Genomic DNA, 26253 nt, shown 5'->3' on the forward strand with positions numbered 1-26253 from the left:
TAGATCACTAAGTATGTATATAGTTTTGAGGTGTTTTTAAAAACAAAGTTAATATCAAAGGTACAGCAACATATGGCTTTGGGTAAACAGATGTAATTTATGTTATTTTGGAGTAGTTATTGTTTGGGTTTTTATTTATTTATTTCAGATTATAACAGTATAAAAGGAAAATCCCCATTCCCAAAATCTCTAATTTTCATTGAACATACATCACAAGATTGTAAATAGTTCTGTAGTTCTGTAGCTCAGAGGAAGGTTCTGCACAGAGCTTTATCACAGAGCCGCAGTGCAGACATCTAGCTGCTGTTTTACAGAAAACAAACCATCAAGAAAGCACTTGGATATGTATCCAAAGCTGGAGCTTAGCCCTGGCAACCCATTCTACCCTCCCCCCCCCCAATTGCTGAAACTTTCCTATTATGTAACAGGAATGGTTGTAGATAAAAGAATAAATGAACAGTGTAATTGATAAGGGGATTTATCATTATTATTATTATTATTATTATTATTATTAATAAATACCTTCCATAGCATCCGGCACACTTGCCCTGTCTCTGCACATAGTTCCATAGACCAATAGATCTCCCATTGAGGAATGCTTCACCTATACAACCCTTAAAGTCTGTTGCCTGGACTGCTGGTGACATCTACAAAAGAAACAGAAACAAATAATAATATTAATACGGTGGGATATTAACATGTAAGAATGCATCTCATATCTTTGACTTGTATAGTGATTTCTCTCTTTACAGCTGTATAAATGGACAGCACCTGTAATGGAGAATTAGCAGCAATGCCACCTTCCAAAATTCATTGCTGAGCAGCATTATTCCTGATGACTTTTTAAGATAGACTTACACAGAACAAGTTAAAGCAAATGTACCATAAGGTACATTCGCTTTAACATGAGCCACTAATAGATCGGCGCCAGTGCAGGGAAGCCAGTGCCGCAGTTCATTTTGCTATGCACGGGTACCGGGCCAGGGCTGAAGCACTGGACACGGGCCGGGCTGCCCCCAGTGAGAGTATTCCCCCGCCTCTCTATGACGGTTAAAAAAATGGACTGCGGCACCAGCTTCCCTGCGTCTGCGCGGATCTATCCGTGGGTCATGTTAAAGCGAATGTACCTGATGGTACATTCGCTTTAAAATCTCATGTGGTTCAAAGTTACAGCTAGATGAAGCTTGGTGTAACATATAGCTTCTAATACCATAGGCTAAAAAAATGGTCATGTACTGTAACTTGACAGTGTCATAAAAAATACTTTTATTTGTGAATGATGATAAAAGAGCTCACAGAAATATAAAATGTAACATTGTATCTCTCCTCTTGGTCTAGTATGGTAGAGGTGCCTAGACATTGCTGGATCTCTCTGTGCACTGTTTTGTTAAAATAACTCTTGACACCTGGAAATTCAATACCAAAGAGCTAGCAGTGTTAGATAATGTAGGTATTTCCATAGGAGAAAAGATACATATTAATATTATTTAGCTTTCTGTTACTGCAAAATGCTTTTTATGGCGCAGTAAAGCATCAAAGAGGTGTGGCCTAGGAAGTTCAGAGCTCTGAAGTGCCTGCGCCACACCTCTTTGGCACTTCACTGCAGCATAAAACAGCCTTTTTTTTGCAGATCGCAGTCAAATGCAATGCTAATAACACTTTACTGAAGACCATAGTGTACAGTATATTTAAGTTTCAGAAGTTTAACATACTTGTATCCTGCTTCCAATGCCTCCAATAAACATCAAAGTTGAATTATCCACTTGGAGAATAGATGATGTTCCTGGAGAAGATGATGTTTTGGGTGATGTTTTCTGAGCTGAGATGACTTCTTCTACACTTAGTGTTCCTGATCTACCAAACCTGTTATACAGAAGAATACAAGTAAGTGAATTTCTTGATATAAAAGGTTGTTGGTTTATATATCAAATGAAAAAAATATATATACAAAATAAATAGGGAAAACCTTAGGGGTATGTTCACACAATATTTTCTGAGGCAAAAACACTTCCATATTTTTGTCTCAAAAAATGCTGCGTGAACATAACCTAAAACTGTGTCTGTTATATATAGCTGTGGTTATATAGAAAATAATAAAGAGCCTATGGTTACTGCATTACCCAGTGTCCTCCTGTGGTGTCTCCAGGCCCCCTGCTGAACCATCCCACTGCCACTTTCAAGACCATCTCATCTCAGGAGTGAGAGCCCATTCAACTATCCACTAACTGAAATGGCAAGGGAGAGAAAAAGAAGAAAGCGGGCACCGGCGCCTCGTGTGATACCTTAATACACCAAGGATAAGGATTATGTGAGAAGGTGCTCACCTGGATGCCACTTGGGCTTTGTGCATATCACCCCTCAACAGGGTACAAATCCGAATCCAGGGTCTTGTTTGGTGACAGTCCACTGTATAGGGGCCTACTACCTCTAGGGACTGCTAAGCTGACTGTACCAAAAACACAGGAAACTCCCAAAATAATGGGGCATGTGGAGAGAATAAGTCATTATCAATGCATTTGTTGCACTTTGTTTTATCTGATGAAGAGGATGTATGTCTTCGAAACGCGTCATATTTGTACTATATTAAATATATTTTTCACTATATTAAATTCATTTATTTAAGCTTTCGGACACTCCTTAATGTGGACAGCGCTGACCGTGAGTACTTTAATTCCTTTTTATTTTATTCACTTACTAACTGAAAACTGAAATGGGATTGGCTGAGTGGGCTGTCACTGCCGAGATGAGTCTGTCTTGAAAATGGTAGTGGGATCATTTAGCAGGGGACCTGAAGACACTGCAGGAGGACACTGGGGGAGCGTGGTGGGGTACCCATAGGTATTTTTTTATTATTATTTTATATATAACTGAAGCAATATATATATATATATATATATATATATATATATATATATATATATATATAAAGTTCTCTCACAATAAATAACCTCTTTAACAAAAGTAGAGGTGATCATCAAAGAAATAGTTTTCCTGCTGCTTGGTCTCTACAGTGATTGGCTTAGGTTCACACTATGAAAAAATTACCACTGTCTTTCATAACAGGATTATAGCATCACATATATAACAGCATTACAAATTACATCCATCATTTCTTAAATAACAAACAATGAAAGCCAGTTGTTATGAAAGATAGCGCAAACCTAGCCTGTAACAGTAATACGCAGGGGAACCCAGCAGAAGAGTAAAATACAACCTGTGCTTACTATTAGTTGTTCATTAATCTTAAGAACTCCAATTTCTTACAGTATAAATTTAATACCTTATCACAATGTGCTAGCAAAAGCCTTGACAGGGTACTGTTGATGTCTTAACCACAGCATAGCCACATGTACAGTAGACACCTATCAATAATACATCTCCTAACATAACTGCAAAATCACATTTTTTTTTTTATTTTTTTTTTACAGCTGCTGATATTAAGCCACTCTTCTTGGTATGTGTAAAGACAAGACAAAGGTAAGGAAGGACACATCTGCATATAAAGCATGTAAAATTACAATATAAAGAGCAAATGAACATTGACCTTGTTGCATGAATTTTATGCCATTTGTTGTTGTCGATTTGAATATCAGGTTCTTCAATTCTGGTTGCTCCAGTCCCTAAGTCCCACAGAAAAGACACTTTGCCCTTTCTCATTTCCACTGCCATGAAATCAGCCTATCAGCAGGAAAAAAAAAAAAAAAAAGTAGACTATTATTAACACATGCAGACAAAAGCTATACTATAATTAGCCAATAGTGTTGAGCGGGCTTGCTCTATAAAGCGTAGTGATTAAGCAAGCTTGACGCTCAACCGAACACTTTGTAGTGCTCAGGTACTCGGAAGAGATGAGTAAAGGAAATATTTTTTAATGAGTCCTGAAATAATGTTTTGCATTTGTCCATTCTAATTTTTGTATATTTTCCCCCTTGAAGGTATGTGTTAACAAAATATGCAAATATTGGAATGAAAAAATAATATATGTTACTGCAAAACACATTAGAATTCCGGCGGTATGCCATCAATTGATAATACACATCCCATGAAGGTGTACAAGACACCATGTGCTCTGCCAAGTCTCCCATTGGTTCTAATGGGGTTTGTAACTCCAGTGCTGACCGCAGTATCTATAGGGTTAACTCTTGGCACAGGAGCGCGACTCCGATGCTGAGAGTTCCGGCGGGTTCACGGCCAACACTGATAGCTGGGACTCGCTGTGGATAACACAGGAGCAGCTCCTGGATCGTCATCCTGGATCGTAAATTAACGTCGCTGCAGCATCAGGCATAGGCTGCAGCAACGTTAATTTACTGTGGAGAGGCGGGAGGAGGTTAATAAATATGAGTCATAGGCTCAGTCAATATGATCACAAAGCATTTAGGAGCACATAATAGGACATAAGTATCTTTGAATTCTAACCATGACATATATCACAGCAGAGTGTTGTACTGTGTTAGCAAAAAGAAATCCATACAATGGATATACAATAATTCTGATGCAGTAGATGATTGTAAATGAAATATAAAATGAATTCAACCACTATAAGGGTATCATCTATAATCTATGTTCCTAAAATTCACATTTACTTTATGGGGGACATTTATCAAGACTGGAGTACTCATACAGTATATCAATGTTAAATAAAGCCCCACCCCCTTTTTCCTGGACAGATTTACTAAGGGGCACACACCTCTTAGTAAAGCTGGCTGGCCCTGCGCCTGGTGCAGGCTTTGGGCAACAAATATACACCTGCTAGAAGAAGGTGTAGATTTATATCATGATTTTTGCCTTACATCTTACTTTAATAGTAATAAATAAATTATAATATAAAGTAATATATAATAAAATATGTATTTGAGCAAAAATACTTCTAATAGACTCACCTTAGTGTTACTGCCCAAGTAAAAGAGGAGATTATCAGGTTCACTGGTTTTGACATTCAAGGTGAGGGTATTGAAGTTTGTAGAATGGATTTCTGGGTGATAAGAGCGAACACAATCTCTGTCTGCTGAAACAGCTACTTTAATCTGAAAACACAAAGCATAAGTCCATGTTAGAAGCTGAATACAATAAATGCAAGAGAGAAATTATGTGCATAGATCTACAAATGGACTGTGGCATACATACAGACCGTATAATGTTTGTGTCAGAGGCATTATTATAATCGTACAATATTAATATGAACATCAAATAATAATTAACAATACAACATTTTAAATGGGTTAAATGAGACTTAAGAAATGAATGGAAAAGCAGAGTCAATGTGCAAATTCAGCAGGGATTTTGGGGTCTCTGTAGGATTGCAGGGGGCCCCAGTAGTCAGGCTCTATACCAGTTTTGAATAATACTGAACTACACTGGATTGAAGAAGATCTACAATAGAGAATCACTATTACTTGCACGTGTTTATCTCATACAACCCCTTTAAATAATAAATATATTTATAAAACTTAAATGATTACAGCCCATAACTGGATTCTTTTAACCCCCTAAGGACAAAGCCCAAAATGGCCTTAAAGCGGCACTATCAGCAGGTTCGGACCAATGAACCTGCTGATATGAGCCAGCCGCTATTTAACTGAGGATTCCCGGACTGTATTTGTTATTGCTGTGTGGTCCGGTATAGCTGTGTTATCTCCTAAATCCCAATATGCTAATTATCATGCTTGGAGCATTTGGGGCGTTCCCCATGCTCCCGGAGCACCCGCTCATCCCGTCTACCCTCCCCCCTCCTGGCCCGCCCACTATGCATATTCATATATGCATAGTTAGGCCACTTGTTACAGTGCATGTGCAGGAAGCAGCCGGTAACAAGCGGCCTAGCTATGCATATATGAATATGCATAGTGGGGCAGGCCGGGAGGAGGAAGGCTAGGGCGGCCGTGCTGGTGCTCCACTGCCGCTTTAAAGACGGGACCAATTTTTATTTTTCATTTTTCCTCCTCACCTTCTAAGAGCCATAACTCTTATTTTTCCATCTACATGACCATGTGAGGGCTTGTTTTATTCAGAAACAAGTGTACTTTGTAATGGAGCCTTTTAACCCCTTAACGACCGCGGGCGTAAGTGTACGCCCCCAAAACCCGTGCCTTAACGCAAACGGGCGTACATTTACGCCCGCGGTTTCCCCGATCGCTGCGTGTACACACGCAGCGATCGGGGAAGATGGCCTGCTATAATGTATAGCAGGCCATCCCTGCTTGTCGGCACAGGGGGTGATTAACCCCTCCCGTGCTGACGATCGCCGCTATTGGCTGATCAATTCAGATCAGCCAATGGCGGCGATCTGCAGTTTCCGGGTCATCGGTGACCCGATGGCCCGGAAAGCAATGGCGGTCGGTGCTGTCCGAGGACGGCACCGACCGCCATTACTGTTAAAAGTAACGGTGGCCACAGTGCCACGTCCCGATCGCCGTGACCGGCTGGCCGATCACGGCGATATAAGTACCCCATGAAAGGGTTAAATACCTGCTGGGGACACCTCAGCTAGGTAGCTGAGGTGTCCAGAGCAGGTATTGACCCATACTCACTGGATCCAGCGTCCCGATCACGTCCTCTTCTTCGTCGGCATCTTCGTCTTTTTCCGGCGGTCCCCATCGGCAATCATCGGCTCCAGCGTCGTCAAACTTCGGCTTTTTCCGGAATTTGCGTTCTACTGCCCCCTAGCGGCTGATAAGTGTATATAATACACATATCAGTAGCTATAGGGTTGAAGAAAGGTTTTTTTTTCCGCACCCTATTGCCGCTGAGTGCTGATCAGTATCGCACGTAAGTGCGCCGCTGATCAGCAACTCCTCCTTTTTGGCGTAGGGTGTTTTTTTCCTATATCCTACAGCCACGGTCTGCTTATAAGTGCCGCACATAAGTGCAGCATTTATCGGCAACTCCTTTCTTGGCGTAGTTTTTTTTTTATACTTAATGTTAAAAAAACATGTAAAAAACACCATTACACTACACGGAATAAAGTTTTACACTACACCACTACACATTTACATACCCCATATACTAGTCCCCGTATAAAGATGGCCCCCAGGGTGTTTTTAGTGTCGGACGCATACGCCGGCGCGCGTCTCCGCCCGTGTCATAGACTCTATCCTATGCATGGGCGGATTCCATCGTCCGTCCAAAGAATGAACACGTTTGACGGAGAGCGGAATCCGCTCGTGCATAGAATGGAGTCTATGACACGGACGGAGACGCGCGCCTCCATCAGTCCGCCGGCGGGTGCCAGCTGCGGAATGCACAAAGGGTTATCCTTCGCCATTCTGCAGTGTGCACGTACCCTTAGAGTGTATGAAGGAAGGGACACCTGAATCCAGCCCCCAGATGCCCCCACAATGCCCCCCCCCATCCTCGTAGTTAGAGGGGAGATTGTTGGGGAACTGATCTTCCTACTGCTGGATAAAGGTTACCACCTGTACGGGGATAACTTTTATACCAGCACCCCCTCTTCTGGTCCCTCGCTGCTGTAGCTTGCGGCACGATCCGAAAATATCAGAAGCAGTAACAGAGCCCTAATATTTAGCAGCCATGGAGTGGACCCAGCGCTTCTGGATATGAAGGACCCCGTATCGCACCAGGACAACATTTTCCAGGTGACGTCCCCCACACTGGTAAACAGGAGACCCCAGAAGAAGTGCAGAGTGTGGCGTAACAGGGGAATCAGGAAGGACTCCATTTTCCAGTGTGACGGCTGTCCTGATTACCCCGGCCTCTGCATACTGGATCGCTTCAAGGCGTACCACACGTCATTGGAGTTCTACATTATCTAAATTCTGTCCCTTATTCCTATTTCAGGAGTCATGTTGATCCGGGGATCCGGAGGGTCCGTTGAAGCGCTACGCGCGAAACAAGCCTGTTACCTGCACCTAGCTGGCGTCTGCTCCATGATGTCCGCACTCAAGAAATAAAAAGAAGTTGTCACAAGTGCCGGTGAGTGCAGTTTTCATTTCTTCATTACGCATTGTATGCTACAGAGACTGTATCAATAACTAGCACCACCGAACACTCCCCTAATCACCATCTGCTTGCCGTTTAAAGGTTTAGCTCTAGGCTGTAGTGCCGACCACTCTTTGCTGTGTTGTTGATCCGGGGATTATTCTGATCGCCATTATGGAGTCAGGAAGGAATTTTGATGAGGCTACTGTCGTCTGCCTCACGAGGGGTTTTTGCCTTCCTCTGGATCAACACAGGTTGAATTTGATGGACACCTGTCATTTTCAACCTTATAAACTAATAATTGGCCTAATACCCCCAAATAAATTAGAATGGTCCCTTTTCCCCAGCTAAATAGGTATGGCCGCCATTCCCATTAGAGGATGCTATGATGCAATTACAAAGCCTCTGTGCGGCCAGGACAGTAGAAACCCCCCACAAGTGACCTCATTCTGGAAACTACACCCCATAAGGAATCTAACAAGGGGGGCAGCGGGGATATGGTCCCCTGGTGACGGCCACATTTTGGACGTGAAAATAAAAAAAATGGTATTTTTTATTTTCACGGCATATGTTCTACATATGTGCCTGTTACCAGTGGGGTCCATATGCTCACTGCACCCCTTGTTAGATTCCTTATGGGGTGTAGTTTCCAGAATGGGGTCACTTGTGGGGGGTTTCTACTGTCTTGGCAGAACAGAAGCTTTGTAATTGCGACATGGCCTCCATCCTGCATTCCAGCCTCTAAATGGCACTCTGTCCCTTTGGTGGCTTGCCCTGTGCCCATATGGCACATTATGCCCACATGTGGGGTATTTTCGTACTCAGGGGAAATTACCCTACACGCTTTGCGTTTATTTTCTTTTTTAACCCCTTGTGGAAATGGAAAAAAATCAAGGCTAGACCAACATTTAGTGTAATTTGTTTTAAATTTTTACTCTAAATCATTGATCTTGTCTTTTTATTTTCACAAGGGGCTAAAAAAAAACAAAAAAAACCCACAAACTTTGTAGAGCAATTTCCCCCGAGTACGGAAATACCCTACATGTGGACATAAAGCACCATGCAGGTGCAGGGTAAGCTTCCAAAGAGAAGGAGCGCCATTTGGTTTTTTGAGGCTGGATTTGGCTGGAATGGATTTCGAGGGGCCATGTTGCATTTAAAAGGCCCCTGTGTTGCCAAGACAGTTGAAACCCCCCACAATTGACCTCATTATGGAAACTACACCCCTCAGGGAATGTAACAAGGGGTGTAGTGAGCATATGGACCCCACTGGTGACGGGCACAAATGTGGAACAATGTGGCGTGAAAATGAAATATTACATTTTTTACACTATAATGTTGGTTTAGCCTTGAATTTATCATTTTCAAAAGGGGTTAAAAGAGAAAAAAACACACAAAATGTTTAGAGCAATTTCCCCCGAGTCCGTAAATACCCCACATGTGGACATAAAGCGCCATGTGGGCGCAGGGCAAGCATCCAAAGGGAAGGAGTGCCAATTGGATTTTGGAGGTTGGAATTGGCTAGAATGGATGATGAACGCCATGTCGCATTTAAAGAGCCCTAGTGCTGCCAAGACAGTGGAAACCCACCACAAGTGACCCCATTCTGGAAACTACACCCCTTAAGGAATCTAACAAGGGGTGCAATGAGGATATGGACCCCTTGATGACGGGCACATTTGTGCCGTAAAAGTGAAAAAATGAAAATTTTCACTTTCACGTCACATTGTTCCACATTTGTGCCCGTCACCAGTGAGGTCCATATGCTCACTGCACCCCTTGTTAGATTCCTTGAGGGGTGTTGTTTCCAGAATGGGGTCACTTGTGGGGGGTTTCCAGTGTTTTGGCAGGACGAGGGCTCTGTAAATGTGAAATCCAGCTTCCAAAAGCCAATTGGCGCTCCTTCCCTTTGGAGGCTCGTCCTGTGCCCGCTTGGCACTTTATGTCCACATGTGGGGTATTTCTGTACTCGAGAGAAACTGCGCTACATGTTTTGTGTTTTTTTTTTCCTTTTATCCCTTTGTGAAAATGAAAAATTGAAGTCTAGAACAACGTTTTAGTGTAAAGAATACTTTTGTCTTTTTTCACGCCATATTGTTGGGAAAATCTGTGAAGCACCTGTGGGGTCCAGATGCTCACTGCACCCCTAGTTAAATTCCTTGAGGGGTGTAGTTTTCTGAATGGTGTCCCTTTAGTGGTGTTTTTTAGGTTTTGGCACCCCAGAGCCTCTGCCAAGCTGAAGTGGTACAGTCAGAAATGACCAAATATAACGGAGCCATTTATATCTTTATATCTGAGGCTTGTGGTTGCGTCAAATAGCGCAATAGGGCCACATATGGGGTATTTCTATAAACTGCAGAAACGGGGCAATCAATATTGGGGTGCATTTCTCTGGTAATAAGTTTATAATTATGAAAAATTTCAAATTTCTTACACACTTAGCTTTTATTTCTGTGACTCCCCTAAAGGGTTAAAAAAACTTTCTGGATGTGCTTTTGCAGAGTTTTGGGGCTGCAGTTTCTAAAATGGGGTGCTTTGTGGGGCTTTCTAACATACAGTCCCCTCAAATACACTTTAAACCTGAACAGGTCCCTAAAAATATCTGATTTTGAAATTTTACAGAAAATTTGGAAATTTGCTGCTAATGTTTTACGCTTTCTATTGTCTAAAAAAAAAGAAATATAGTTTAATAAATGCCTCCAACATAAAGTAGACATGTTGCTAATGCTATCTAATATATAATTTATGTGTCATAACCATTTTCTGTATAAGCAGAAAAGTTTTACAGTTGGAAAAATGAATTTTTTTACAATTTTCCACGTTATTTTGGGTTTTTTCATAAAGATTCGTTATAAGTATCGACTCCAATTTACAAGAAATGTGAAGTACAATATGTCACGAGAAAACAATCTCAGAATCAGCAGGATAGGTAAAAGCATCCCGAAGTTATTAATGAATAAAGTAACACAGGTCATATTCATAAAATTTGCTCCGGTCCTTAAGGCCATTTTAGGCCCGGTCCTTAAGGGGTTAATCTACCATAAAATGAATGATGGAACCCCCAAAATATCATTTATGGGGTGAAGATTTACGTAATGCACTTTACGGTAAAATTACATTTTATCTTTATTCTATAGGTCAACAATACAACAATATCATGTTTACATAGCTTTTCTAATGTTTTACGGCTTTATTAACAGTAAAACTTATTTTTTGCAAATAGGTACTGTATATTTAAAATGGCTCTATTGTAACTCCAATAACGCTTTTATTTTTTCACCTATGGGGCTGTATGGGACATCATTTTTTGCGCCACTATCTCTAGTCTTTATCAGTATCCCATTTGTGTAGGTGGGATGTATTGATCACTTTTTATATTTTTTTTAAATATATAAAATGTAGAAAAAAATCTTCAATCCTGCCATTTTTTACCACTCTTTGTTCACCCCATTCACCGTAAGGGAATAATATTGTTTTATTTTAATAGATTGGACAATAACACGCGTTACGGTATATAATATGTTTATTTATTTTATTATTTTTCTGTGTTTGATTTACAAAATGGCCAAGGGGGTGATTTCAACTTTTATTGGGGGAGGGGCTATGGGTTGTTTTTTTTTAAAAACATTTATTAATATATTTTTTTACACTTTTGAAATCCCCTTTGGGGACTTTTACATACACTGATCACTGCTATGCAATAGCATAGCAGGGATCAGTGTTACTGGCGATCTCCTGATAGAGCCTGTCTGTGGCAGACTCTATTAGAAGACAGAAGATCAGACTGCACGGAGGTAAGCTACATACCTCCGGCAGTAAGGCCTTGCGATCGGTAAGTGACAGCAGATGCTCCTGTCTCTTACACTTAAACGCCGCGGTGTTTAGGGGGTTAATGGCGGGATGCAGTGCGAACACGTTGGCCGTCATTAATGGTGAGGGCCCGGCTGCTGATTGCAGCTGGTCCCCACCTGCTGGGAAGCGAGTTTAGCTCCTGAGCCCGCTTCCTATCATTAACCCCTGGCAGGGCGTACATTTACGCCCTCCTGCATTAAGGCCCAAGCGCCAAGGTTTTGCAGCTCAGATCTATTGAACTATCTATTGGCACAGCCCCCCCCCCTCCCCCCCAAAAAAAGTAGCAGTGTATTTTTTTTTCTAAAAGCTGGGGTCCAGTCCTGAGCTTTATACCACATAGAATGCATAATCTGTTCCCTCTCACAATTCTTGTAAATGCTGCGTTAATAATAGCTGTGTTAATGGTGAAGTAACAGCGTGGATCTCACTTACCGATGCAGCTTGTTTCCTTGCCTGATTGATCAGCTCTTTTATTTCAGAAAGATTCCGGCTCAGATTTTCTTCAAGTAATTTCAGAGGTTTTAATCGATCTAGTAAAATATTAGCTTGTGCCTCCACCTCCTTTATCCTGCTCTCTGCTGTTACAGCTACAGATAAAAAAGGACAGATCACAGCGTTAACAGAAAACTACTTTTTTATTTACATGTTTCTATGTATAGTATACAGAAAAAAAACAGCTAACAAGCATATGCTTGATAAATTTATTTATTAAAAAAATATCGTCTCCATATGAGAACAAATCACTTATGCAGTGATCCATTTGGGTCCACAGGTATCTGACAGATTATCTGACAGATTTTTGAAGCCAAAGCAAGGAATGGATTTGAAGGGATGTCTTTCCTTTAAGATCTGTTCTCTGTTTATAGTTTGTTCCTGGCGATAGCTTCAATAATTTGTCAGATATTTGTGTGTATAAAAGGACGCTTAGAGGTGTTCCCATCTCATTAAGAGAACTGGCCTGCCATCACTGGCTTACTTGCATCTGCTGGAGGTGGTTGGGAAGTCTAAGGCTATGTTCACATAATGTCAAAAATAGAGAAAAGGCGGATGACTTTGATATTTAAAAAAAACTTCTGTTTTTGCCGCAATTTAACTGACTGCAATGGCAATGCATTGAAGTCAATGGAAAGACGGACGTCCATTGCACACAATGTATTAAATAACGGACGTTTTTACTAAGGACATCAAAATAATGAGCATGATCATTATTTTTGGACGCCTTTTGCAAACAGCGGACATTTTTTATTCGTTGTTCACACACAGTTTCTCTTTTGTCACTGTTCTTTCTCCGTTTTTACTATTAAATTCATTGGACTTTTCAATTAAGCCGCACCCAAAGGCCAATTAGTAACTCCAAACTAGAATAATGTACCAACAGCCGTCATTGCACAAGGGAAGGCTAGACAGCTAAATGACGTCCGTTATTTTAGACTCAAAATGATGGGCTTAATTTTTAACGGAGCTGAAAAAATTTGTGTAAACATAGCCTAACACAGCCATATCTGCTGTTTTACAGAATTTTTTTTAAAACTCCTATTGACTTTCTGTACACAGCATACCACAACAAGCTATGTTGTTTAAGTTAAAGGGGTTATCCAGTGCAGTGGTTTGCAATTAAGCTCCATTCACTTCAATGAAACTGAGCAGCAAAACCCCGCCCAAGCTGGAGACAAGAGCGAAGCTGTCTCTGGAAGAAAGTGGCCATGTTTTTGTAGCACTGGATAACCCTTTTAAAGGGGTTATCCAGCGCTACAAAAACATGGCCACTTTCCCCCTACTGTTGTCTCCAGTTTGGGTGGGGTTTTGAAACTCAGTTCTATTGAAGTAAATGGAGCTTAATTGCAAACCGCACCTGAACTGGAAGCAACAGTAGGGGGAAAAGTGGCCATGTTTTTGTAGCGCTGGATAACCCTTAAATGAAAGATCCACAACATCCACAATATTGCAGCCTGTGTTATAATCCTGAACATAATGTTCTTTTCTTATTCATTTTACGTGCAATTAATTTAAGGCTATGTTCACATAACATTTTTTTTTCTGTTGTATTTTTGGACGGCCTTTATTTTGAGTCAAAAATACAGCCATATTTTAAATAAATATGGCTGTAAATAAGGATCATGCTCTTTATTTATGGACATATTTTTAATAGCTTCATTTAATGTAAATGCACAATAAGAAAGGTACAAGACAAAATCTACATGAGCCATAACCCATAAAAATGGTTAAAATGCCCTCATAGTGGGGTTTCCAGTGGTAGCAGCCCAAACCCCAATCATGCTATATATATATATATATATATATATATATATATATATATATATATATATATGTATGCAAAAAAGCAAAAAAAGCCTTTCTCTGGAGAGAGGGATATCTGGCTATTCCCGTGTTTTGAGACTCGTAACTGAGGCTCCACGGACCCCTTTTTTGCATATTTAAATTTTGTATGGGACAATCAATGGAGACTCGTAAATGAGTACTCCATTGGAATTTTTCACTGTTCTCCCTGAGTTCAGTGATTGTTGTGTTTTGTTGGTTTTGTTATATAATATATATATATATATATATATATATATATATATATATATATATATATATTATGACTAACCCTGCACAAATATATGAATAGTGCAAAATAGAGGCTCCACTAATACCAGGGTGGCAAAGGTGCAAGTTGGCTGAAAGAAAATCATTGTGTGAACATACCCAAATTCTGAAGTAGTGATTATACTAAATCACATTGAGGTTATGTTCATACACCGTTGCTATGACGTCCGGTTGTCATTTAACAACAAATAACAGCCAGCTATTTTAGCACTAAAAGACAGCCGTCTATTGGTAATGATGGCCACAAATAACGGTCAAGACCCAAAAGATGGCCATCATTTTCCTGTTCTGAAAACATAGGCTAAACATTAACAATCCCATAATTTGTATGTGTAACATAGCAGTCTTCCTACCAGTTTTAGACGAGTGCATAAGAAGCTCATTTGTTTTCTGCAATGTGTCATTAACCCTTGATAACCTGGATGTGGCATTTGTCAGCTTCTGGCTAAAGTTCATGATGTGGCTTAAAGTGCCGGCTGCAGAGGCATTAGCAGAAAGAGCCAGATCCTTAGCATCCTGGAGTTTGGAGCCTGTGTCTGACGAATAAAAGAATAAAAAGTAAAGTTAAAATGGTCTCTTTTATTATCATCAAATATACGTTTTAATGTATATGACATTTCTCTGCACACCCGTTTCCTGCTCCATTAATTTTCTAGAGCATGTTAAGCATATTAATTTGCATTATAAGTAACTGTAAATGTATAAATGAATTTTTGTTTGTGTCCAGAGGTAATGGGTGACGCTTGTCATGACATATCTGCTACACTAGAAATAATGGCAGTCCTTGGATAAATATACAGAAATATTCAAAAATTATTATATTCAGAAATCTCTTAGGGGAAGACAAGCTCAACCCATAGTTTCCAAACAATCTGGTCTGGGTTATATTGAAAGGGTTTCACAAAAATCTAAATTCCCAAAAGAGTGCTTTAGAGGAGTGGCAGTTGTCATGACATTACAATAAATGTTAGTTATATCATTGGTTACTTGTTTAAGATACTATAGTTGGCCATGAGCATTAAAGAGTAGCTAACCATTTCATTTTTCCCCAAAAAAATATTTATTGGGAAACGGCCACAATAGACAAGATGATTTCCATAATACTAAGGTGTGAAATTGGCGTCCCTCTAGCTGTTCCAAAACTACAATTTCCAACATGACTTGATAGCCAAAGCTAAATGACTGTAAAGGCATGATGAGGATGGTAGTTTCACAACAGCTGGAGGGCCACAAACTTGACACCCCTACCATAATATTTTTCTCATCTATTACGTGTATGCATTCCCTCCCATCATGGTTAGCACTATGATTATAATATGTAATATTTAGAATAAGGAATGATCATTATAGCAGGAGATCATCCAGAGTAATGCATTTTTCCTTTGACGATCACAATAATTATAATTGACGATTCAATAAACTGATGGATCATTATGGATAGTATTAAGTGGACTTGCCGAACTGTTCAAGTTTAGCAACATTCTCTGATCCTGAAATACTCTGCATTTGACTCCTGGAAAAGTTGGATGCTGCCCTAGGACTGCCAGGAAAACATGGATACAGCCATAGGCTGTATTCAGGTTTTCCAGGGCACCTTATGGCTACATCCTACTTCTGGTAAATCAAATACTGAGCGTTTCGGACTCAGAGAATGTTGCCAAACTCGAACAGCTCGGCAAGCTCGCTCAACATTAATTACAGATTGTCATAACATCTATGACTAGCAAGTAAAGATAATAATATTGCTACTATGTATTATATTCTAAATTGGAAATGATATTCTGAACTGAAAACAAAATTAGAACAATATTGGAAAGATGCTCTATGATAACTACACTGGTAGATATGTATATTATTTATATGGAAATGGTATCAGTTACTTTCTACACCTTGACGGTAGATTGTACAAAAGACAAATATCACAGTGTTCCTGCATCTCTGTATAGAGCTCCAGGATAAAAGTCCAGTTCATGCTATAAATAGAGCAATGTTCTCCTCTCTATAGTCCACAGAGACTTGCCATTCTATCACCATTTATTCACAAAGCTACAAGTAAAAGAATGACTTATATGCGACTCACCATTTGGTAGGGATCTCAGGGTTCGCAGCTGCTCGCTTATCTGTCCGGTAAATGCGCGTGTACGCTTTTGTATATTATCCACTTTTGTCTTCAAGCCTTTAAAGCGAGACACGAGGCCTGCAAGAGAAAACACATGATTCCTCTCTTTAGAATCTTCCCTCCAAAGAAAATGAAAAGAACTAAACAAAGAAAATAGCTCATTTAGATGTAAAGCATTGCTAACCCATGAAAAAAAAAAAAATCAAATCAGAACTTAAAGGGGTATTCCAACCATTAGGTTTATATCATTACGTATAGTACATAAAAAATAGTACATAAAAAATAATTTATGTACAGTAATTGCTCCCCGACTATCCACTTCCTCCCTCTGGCAGTCTGAGAAGTATATCCACTTGACACAAACTTTGTGCGCAGGTAAAACCACACATGCAATGTCCAACACCTCCCCGATGTTGCCGCAACATCGCTTACATGCTCCGGAAATGCTCCTGCTCTCTGAGACAGCCAGAGAGAGGAAGTGGAGCTCTGGGAAGCAGAAGTGGAGCTCTGGGAAGCAGAACAGGATTAACTGCTTTAAAGGCTCAAATAAAACAATACTTAATGGGGCTTTTTGATTAAACAAAACAAAGACCAACCCAAGGCTCTAGATGTGCAAACAGATCACATTTGTATTGGAAACTAATATGTAACATACCTTCTGTACTTCGACTTAAATTCTTTGCTTCATGTAGAAGTTTGGAGCTGAACATTATAGAATGTTCAGATTCAGATCCGAAACCGAGACCGAAACCAGATCCCTCTGGTCCAGATACCTTTGGGAAAGCAACATGACCTTTTTAGTCACAAAAAATACAGGAAAGAACATATTGTTCAAGATTTACTACTACAGTCATGGCCAAAAGTTTTGAGAATGAGAAAAATATTATATTTTCACATGATCTGCTGCCCTCTGGAACCTCTCTCCTTGAAGTTCTTGATGATGCGATTGTTGACTGAGGTGCAATGTTTCTAGCTGCGATTCTCTTCCCTTTTAGGCCATTTTTGTGCAGTGCAATGATGACTGCACGTGTTTCTTTAGAGATAACCATGGTTAACAGAAGAGAAACAATGATGCCAAGCACCAGCCTCCTTTTAAAGTGCCCAGTGGTGTCATTCTTACTTAATCATGACAGATTGATCTTCAGCCCTGTCCTCATCAACACCCACAACTGTGTTAATTGATCAATCACTGAAACAATGTTAGATGGTCCTTTTAAGGCAAGGCTGCAATGATGTTGAAATGTGTTTTGGGGGATAAAGTTCATTTTCTAGGCAAATATTGACTTTGCAAGTAATTGCTGTTAAGCTGATCACTCTTTATAACATTCTGGAGTATATGCAACTTGCCATTTTAAAAACTGAAGCAGTAGACTTTGTAAAAATTCATATTTGTATCATTCTCAAAACTTTTGGCCATGACTGTACAACTGCACCAGACTCCTGGCACAGCCAATTCAAAGAACTGGCCTACATGCTGTGCACCACAGGTATTATTTGTTTAAGACACTCTTCCCAACATGTCTAATAAAGGGGAATGGTGCCATCAACACGGGCATGATCTCACACAGTGCACCAGAAGAGCACCAGAATTCTGGTGCAATTTCATCAACTAATATTTTGTCTAGTCAGTCTACATATGTATCATATGTATGAAACAGCCTTAACTGTGTGTTAACTGTGGATCATTTATAGATTTTGGAAATATTGGAAAGAATATTTTATTAGTAAGCCATATATTTTCATCTGCATTTCTGCAAAGAAGGAAATTATGTATTTTCCCCCTCTTAGCCTAATAGAGAGGGGTAATAGTCAATTCTCTGTTGACTTAATATGGAAAACAGGTGGTTTAGAGAATGATGACTGTAATACTGCCGCTTGTGCCCAAACCACCTTATTAAAATAATAAACAGAGGATTTCATTAAAATAGCACTGATAAGAAAACTACCTCATTCCTCAGCATCTCTGGCCTTCTAAACTGTTGTTAGTTTCCCTTTAAAGGGGTTGGCCACTTTATAGTAAAATTGCTCAGTGTACAGTATTAGTATGTGTACTCACTGTATATACTGACAGCAGCTTCCTGTGTATTTCATAGAGCTAATATCAGACTCCACTCCTCCAGGCTGTGCTGTCCTGCTCTGTTGTGAAACTGTCTATAAGATGGCTGACATGGAGGAGCATGTGACTATGTACCACCCCCCAGTGTCCACCACTGAGCCTGCATATGCCTATGAAGGACACTGGAGGCAGGGTATGGTCACATGCTCCTCCATGTCAGCCATGGAGCTTATAGACAGAATCACCACAAAGCAGGACAGCCCAGCCTGGAAGAGGGGGCCTGATTTTAGCTCTATGAGGTACACAGGGAACTGCTGTCAGTAAGCGCAGTGAATATACCTACTAAGGCCACGTTCACACAACGTATGACAACGGCCGTTCTGTAACCTGGCCGTGTCACAGAATGGCCAGTGTCACTGAAGTTTGCAGTACCAGCCAGAATAAACTTCAATTCTATTGAATTGAGATGTGAGAGCATCTGTATGAATCCGTATCCGGAGCTGCACTTTCCATTGTGTGAACTGACAGTTCTGTGCGGCCGCTATTCAATGAATAGCGACTCCACAAAACTGACATGTCATTTTTCGTTGTGGCCACTAGGGATCCCAGCCGGAGTGTATACTATGTGTATACACGTCAGCCTTGATTCCATAGACTGCAGCACAATGTAAATTTCCTATTAATCACGGCCGTTGTTGCAAAGCGGTGTGAACATAGCCTAAGGCTATGTTCACACATCGTTTTTTTTTTTTTTTTTAAATATAGAACGGACGCTGAGGAAAATTCAATCAGTGTCCGTTCTATATTTAAAAAAAAAAAAAAAACTGCAGGGGCCGCATTGCATTGAAGTCAATGCAATGTCGCCCGCTGTGTTCATACATCATTATTCTAATTCCTTTTCTTTAGAACAGGTGTTAGAATAATGTGCCTGTCAATTATTTCCAGACGCTGTTCACTAAACAGCGTCCGGAAACATCAGTAGTTCACACAAGGCAATGCAGTGGCCACATATTGCATTGAAGTGAATGGCTAATTGATTTGCGCGCACACCCGATGGTGCCCAGAAATTACTTGTGAAAAAAGAATATTCCTGCAGCCGATACGGTGGTATCCGCTGCAGGAACGGGCTGAGTGCAGCCCGTCGGCTGGCTGTTTAACTTGCAACGGACCCTGTTAAACGATGTGTGAACATAGCCTAAAACTGTACACTGAGCAATTTTACTACAAAGTGGCCAACTCCTTTAAGAGTATTGTCAGGCGCTGGTATAATATTGTATAGTTAAGCTCAATGAAATCAAATGTTTGAATATATGTGAAAGGCTTAGAAAAGGTTCTCTTCATAAAAAAGGAAAAATATGAACCAAAGAGTGCAGTATATTTAGGTTATTGTCCTCCTTAGAAAAGATGAATTACTATCCTGCTGACTAGAACTGAAAGGAGAGAATGAAAACAAACATTTATCTAAAACACAGCTTTAATGACTTCTAAATATAACCATATTACGTGTATGTCTGACACAAAGACAATTTCAGTTTCCAGCATTTTGTAACAGGATAAGAAGTCATCTTTCTTATCCATGGGCATACATATGTATTCACATGAAAATAAACAAAAGAGGAAATAAAAAGAGGAATGGATGGGTGGTGGAACGCAATGGGTGCTTTCCCAAGCCAACTCTTTATTTTTTACCACAAGTGGTAAGACCCGATAATTTTCTGTATCTGTCTATTGTAGATCCTCACCACTCACTGTTGTGGACACAGTTGTGGTTCTTGGGGTGCCCTTGCTCCCACCTGAGCAGGGCAGATACATTTTAGCTCTTTTAATTGCTTAACATTTTTTGGCATGTAATGCATTTAAGGCCCCCATACACGTTTAATTAATGCTGGCCGAACAAATGTTTGACCGTCAGTTATATCTCCCGCCCACTACCCGTCCTTTCCAATGCACAAGAGTGTTCAGCACGGCCGAGAGTTCCTGTGTTGTCAATGGGGAGGAGAGGGGTAAACCGCAGCGAGAGCACTCTCACTGCAGCATATCACTGGTGCTTTTCCTTTTACATTATATTGTTGTTTTTTTTACAAAAAACACCTTCAACCTTCAGCAACAAGCAACGTCAGCCTCACAGAAAGTACTACCACAAGTATGAACAGAACTTTGAACTGGATTTTCCAGGAGGGAAGCATTTTTTAAAGTGGTCAGGGTGCCTTAAAACAAAAAAACATACTCGTCACCCCCCCCCCACACACACACACACACACACACACACACACACTGCCATTTTATCAGGTTCCTGCTGGTCATTGCTTCATGGTGAAATGCCAACATCCATGGAATGCTTATTGTACCAATCACTAGTCTTAGTGGTCTTGTCACAACTGATTGGCTGAGCAGTAATTTCTACCATCTCAGCACATCACCAGGAACTGGTGGGCAGCAGGGACTTGGGTGGTGTTAGAACCGCAGCAATGGGAAATGGGGCAGGTAAGTATGCATGATTATATACTGTATATATATATATATATTTTTTTTTTTTTTAAAGGTTACCCTGAACCCTCTGAGACCTCTTTAACACAATATGATGAATCTACATAAAAAATCTAGAATGGAACTCACTGTGGATAGCGCCTCGGTGGCCATGTTGTTGGCTTGCTCCATCACTGCCTCAGCCTGTTCAATCATACTTTTAATACCCGAGTGAGCTTGTACAGCATTTGTAGCATTTAATGAATTATTTCTCACATCTGATAGGGAACTAAAACAAGGGAATCCAGCATAAATATTAGGCATAGGCTGTTCGCTATAGTAAAACTGATATATATATAAAAAAAAAAACTTCAGACACATATAGAACCAGCATAAAAATAAAAATATTCTCAAAGGGTTACTAAACATAAAGCAACCAGTTACCGTTATATTATTCATGGACCTACTGTATATGAAAAAGATCCAGTTTTCAACCAAGCATAGCATCTGAAAATTTTCTATCACTTTATTTATCTAACATTTATTTTCTTTTTGTCTACCTTATTATTATTAATGCCTAAGAGAGTTTGGCTTCTGTGTTCTTCAATACACACTGGATATGAAATTTGCAGCAAAAATAAATGGCTGTTTTTATAATAATACTATTTTTTTTTTTCATGTACAAAACTAACAACAATGCTTTTTGTTTATAGTATATATTATAGTAAGATCACAATGTTATTCTCTCCTTTTTTCTATTCCTTTGGTTCCTAAACATGACAATACTGTAAATATTTTTAGATGTCCTTTATATAAGAGTGGCCACCATTCATTTGTTCAAATTTAACTTATGTCTATTCCTTTTTTTTAGTAATGTTATTTGTTTCCCATTGCATTAGGTAACACCAACATACAGTATCTTGTGGTGATGCCCAGTAAAATGATTCACATCTCTAATGTACTGTATGTTGAATGTCATCCACTGAGTTATAATATACTATATAATGCAACGGTAAAGTAGAACATTTCCAGCACTCACCGGTTACACTTTCGAGGTCAGAGGAATTGGTCAGAGGAATGGGAGTTCCCATAACTAGCAGTCTCAGGCTATGCACCTACACCTGTCTCCATATGTTTCTCTCCATGCAGCTTTGAGTGAATAAAGTATTGTGATGAAGTCTAACCGGTGAGTGCTGGAAATGTTCTACTTTACTGCTGCATTGTCCTTATCTCTGTCTATGCACCCCACAAGTGTGTCACCCGTAATACATTAAACTCCAGAGCAGATCCCTGTGGTATAAATTGTAGTAGTCTTATTACTTATAGAAGAACATTTACCTGTTAAGGGAATCAGCAAGGTTCTGTAAACCTGCTGCATGGTCTTCAGCTTTATAAACCAAATCAAGGACATCTCTCTTGGACATCTGCATCACAAGTTCATCTACATGGTGTCTCAGCTTGGTATTCCACATGATTAACTCTTCCTGGTGTGTCTCCAAAATCTCAAGACAACACACACATAATGAGATGTATATTTTACACAAACATACACAAATATAAGGAGAAAGCTGACCTTATAATATCTCTCATACAATTTGTAAAGTAATACATACTGAAGTTGCATTTATGGTGTCTTCTGCAAGATGAACTGCCTCATCAACCAGACCAAGGCCTTCTTCAATCAACATCACAGAACGATTCTTGTTTTCCTGGAGAGTAAGCTTTTTGACCTGAAGATGGACACACACAGTTATCAAATATATTATTAATTGATGCCTACAGAAAAAAAGAAAAACGTACAACTTACATTAAAATTATTGAGATTGCTTTGGATGGGAATCAGGAGATTCTTGGTATGGTTGGTGTTTGAAGCAGATTCTTGGATGAAGTCTTTAGCTGCGAGTAGCCTATTGTTGTGTTGTTCTAATGTATTTTCAATAGTCTTCTTCAACTTCAGCAAGTCTCTATGTGGCCTTTCATACTCGCTCTGAACTTTGGACAATAAATCTTCACAGTCTCTGTTGGAGTTAACATAAAACAATGAAAAATAACTGACTAGTAAATCTAATTAATCCAAGCATAGCAAAATAGTAATACACCACTTCTCTCATATAAAATTCAATCAACTCTTTTACTATCTTTGGAGACACACAGCGGTAGCTAAAATAAATCTTTGTGCTTTTGAATTGGCATAAGCATAGCTAGCGTCTAGAATCACAGTTTGCCCACACTTTGCCAACTTCATGTGTGTACGTACAGTATATTTTATGTCCATGCAAAGTATAGCCAAGACTGTGCTTTTGGTCATAATTCAGTGCCTGAATTGTATGTTTTCTATGTAATAGTCTGAATTCTGATTTTAGCATTTGCTGTGTGGTGATTGACAGGTTTCACCACGTCTGTCTATTTACTTCTGCTAGCCCTAGTGCTGGGCTGCAAGTGGTTTAGACAGAGCAGTGATGGACTCCTCGCTCATCTCTTTTCCCTGCCCGTCTTTGTTCTGTGTAGTCTGGATGTCAGAGGGCTGGTCCAGTCATACCCTGGACTGGGACTCTGACATTCTATAAATAGTCCACTTGTACTCTTGGACATTGCTTGAGATAGTGTCTTCTTGACTCAGCTGGTGTTTGATATCGGATTGGATTTCTGACCTCTTCACCTATCTTCCTGACCTCTGTTTTTGTACTGTTTTTGCTATATCCGGCTTGACTTTTATCTACTTGACTATTGCTTGTATTTTTCTTTCTTGTCTTGTTCTGTGTTTCAATTACTTAGTAAAGGGAACATCACCCAGAAGTCACTGACTGCCTAGGGTCAGGCTGGTGAGTAGGCAGGGACAGTTTTGGGGGGGGGGGGGGGGGGGGGGGCTAAAACTAGGGTTTACATTGTCTGTATTTCCTTGTCTTTCCATCCAGGTCCTGGGATTCCTAACATATTTACAAGTAATTTATATTTTACTGTTCTTATGTGTTATGCAATGTTTATGCTTTTCATCGGCTTAGCTGAACCTGTGATGATCTGGTGGAAATATGCACATGGGACTGCCACCATAATCTCTCTTAGTAACTGGTATCAGAAGTGAGGTTTTCTGCATGCCAACTTGGAGGATGAGAGGGTATGTACTGTTGGCATTGTGGTGCCAAAGTGCTGTGCAGTGCACCCAAGTGTTGAGACCTTTGGGTCCAGATAGATAGTCATTTTGCATAGTAAGATCTCAGTGGGAACACAAATATGTCAGGAGGCTCATTGTGGATTGGTTGTGATGCGGCCTATGTGAATTAGCTGCCAAGAGACCTACAGTACTGTACTCTAACAATGGCAGTAATAAATGGGATTTATTGTATGTCGCACAGAGAGGGATTCTAATAGCAAAAATAAACCCTTAAGATCCCTATACTTTGAATAGCATTTACTAAACTCTGATTTCAATAATGGAGTTTCTCCTTTCTCTTCGCCAATCTTAACAACTTTTAGCATTCCTTGTTTTTTCTTAGCTTTCCGCACAAAAAGTAAAAATTTGGAGAATGCTTGTTTATTACTAGAATGTCTTATTTGCTTAGTTTTGACATTCCTCTTTCTCATACTTTGCACAATAAAAACTTGTTTAGAGGGAAAAAAAGTGCATTGAATATGTCTGAAAGGAATCTTATAGAAAACATAAGTGTACATGTTTTAAATTATGTATTTAACCTTTTTGAGCAAAATGTGTTTTGTATATGATAAAATAGTGGATATACAAATACTTACTTCAGGCTTTTTGTAGCATTTAGATACTGATCATTGAAGTCATTAGAGCTCATCGATTTAAACTTTGAAGAAACATCCTCCTGGTAATCACGAAGTGCGCTGTCAGATAGCTGGATATCACTACCTTTTGTCTCATTCAAACTTTCCGCAACCTCTATAAGAACTGTGAAACAAACCAAAAAAAACAAACAAAAAAAAAAAACAGAAATGGATTTGGCATGTGTGTCTGAACACCCAAACCTCGAAGATCAAAACTTTTGACATGTCTCTAGTCCAGGGCATATCAAATGTTTCGAAAAGAGGCAGTGCCCATTTACAAAACACACCAATTCTAACCCGCTGTTATTTTATAAAAGGAAAATCATGCTGCATAAAATGGGTTAATTAACAGATTAATAAAATGCAAAATCAATGTAAGATATGTTATTTCCAGTGGAAGTCAATAGTAAACAATATATGTGTAGTGGAGAAGAAGGGATCACTACATGAAATTAAGAATATTGATTTCTACTCTAATATGTAATTTCATATAATTAAATGGAAACAAGTGAACTTTATATGTTACCGTTAACAGTCGTTTGCATTTTCTCAATAAATCCCAGCAGTTCTTGGCTTCTGTTCAGAGTGTTGAGTGTGGAATTTTGTACATTGTTTCCATGTTCTTTTACTTGTGTCATCTTTCAAACAGAAAAATAACAATCATTGTTCAGATAAATCACCTGAATTTGAGTTTCCCTTAGGTTATATACTCGGAACAACGGAACAAAATGTGTGTTTCCCCATCAGAAACCTCAGACTGTGAAGCAAAACCACAACAGATTTGCTTGAGAATCATCCCCATTGTCTTTGTGCTAGTCCTCTTTATTTTCATTTTACATGCCAATAATTTCTGTGGTGGATCTAGGAGTTAAGGTCCTCATACACCTTATACTTTTTTTTATATAGGCATAGGGTGTATGGGGTTCTTCTGTCCGTCCACCGATGGGAGAGATAAGCCAAGTGATATTGTCACCCCCACCCCCTTGTCTATGTGCAGTTCTCTGCGCCATCCACAAGCTTAGATGCTGTATATATGATATATACCTGTCTTCTTTCTGCTCTAAAATCACCCCTTACTCTCACTTCATTTCATCAGTGGACAGTGACACCTAGGCGGGGGTTCATGGGAGTTGGGCCCTCTTCCCAGAAGGAAGATATGGCCCAACTGTCGTGAAGCCTATCTAGGTTGCCACTGTCCACTGATGAAATGAGGTGAGAGTAAAGGGGGTGACAGTATCACTTTAACCCTTTCCACAGAGAACACAGGATCGCTCAGCAGTGCCATTCCTGTGTAGTAGTAGGATGGGGACCTTTTAAGAAACAGTGTAGCTTGCGGGACTAAGCTGTTTCTTCAATTCTTATTAAAGTGTCTTTGTTGTTTTGAAAAACTTTTCACATGTCATAGAGACATAACCAAGCAAAAGAAGAT

At 39.7% G+C, this 26253-nt stretch overlaps 1 protein-coding gene across 2 annotated transcripts in view; it reads right to left on the reverse strand.

Annotated features, from left to right (window-relative positions):
* Nucleotides 1-26253, reverse strand: part of LAMA1 (laminin subunit alpha 1) — a 145549-nt gene that overhangs the window by 30900 nt on the left and 88396 nt on the right. For both annotated transcript variants that reach the window (XM_069957754.1, XM_069957753.1), the window contains exons 35-48: nucleotides 25351-25462; nucleotides 24786-24948; nucleotides 22846-23056; nucleotides 22652-22768; nucleotides 22377-22540; nucleotides 21189-21327; nucleotides 17172-17289; nucleotides 16478-16594; nucleotides 14751-14933; nucleotides 12223-12377; nucleotides 4884-5027; nucleotides 3545-3678; nucleotides 1713-1863; nucleotides 523-647 (exon numbers count right to left, since the gene is read on the reverse strand). In XM_069957754.1, coding sequence (XP_069813855.1) covers nucleotides 523-647; nucleotides 1713-1863; nucleotides 3545-3678; nucleotides 4884-5027; nucleotides 12223-12377; nucleotides 14751-14933; nucleotides 16478-16594; nucleotides 17172-17289; nucleotides 21189-21327; nucleotides 22377-22540; nucleotides 22652-22768; nucleotides 22846-23056; nucleotides 24786-24948; nucleotides 25351-25462 — 2033 coding nt within the window. The remainder of the gene's footprint in view (nucleotides 1-522; nucleotides 648-1712; nucleotides 1864-3544; nucleotides 3679-4883; nucleotides 5028-12222; nucleotides 12378-14750; nucleotides 14934-16477; nucleotides 16595-17171; nucleotides 17290-21188; nucleotides 21328-22376; nucleotides 22541-22651; nucleotides 22769-22845; nucleotides 23057-24785; nucleotides 24949-25350; nucleotides 25463-26253) is intronic.

This window comes from Dendropsophus ebraccatus, chromosome 2 (genome assembly GCF_027789765.1).
Source record: "Dendropsophus ebraccatus isolate aDenEbr1 chromosome 2, aDenEbr1.pat, whole genome shotgun sequence".
NCBI classification, from domain to species: Eukaryota; Metazoa; Chordata; class Amphibia; order Anura; family Hylidae; genus Dendropsophus; species Dendropsophus ebraccatus.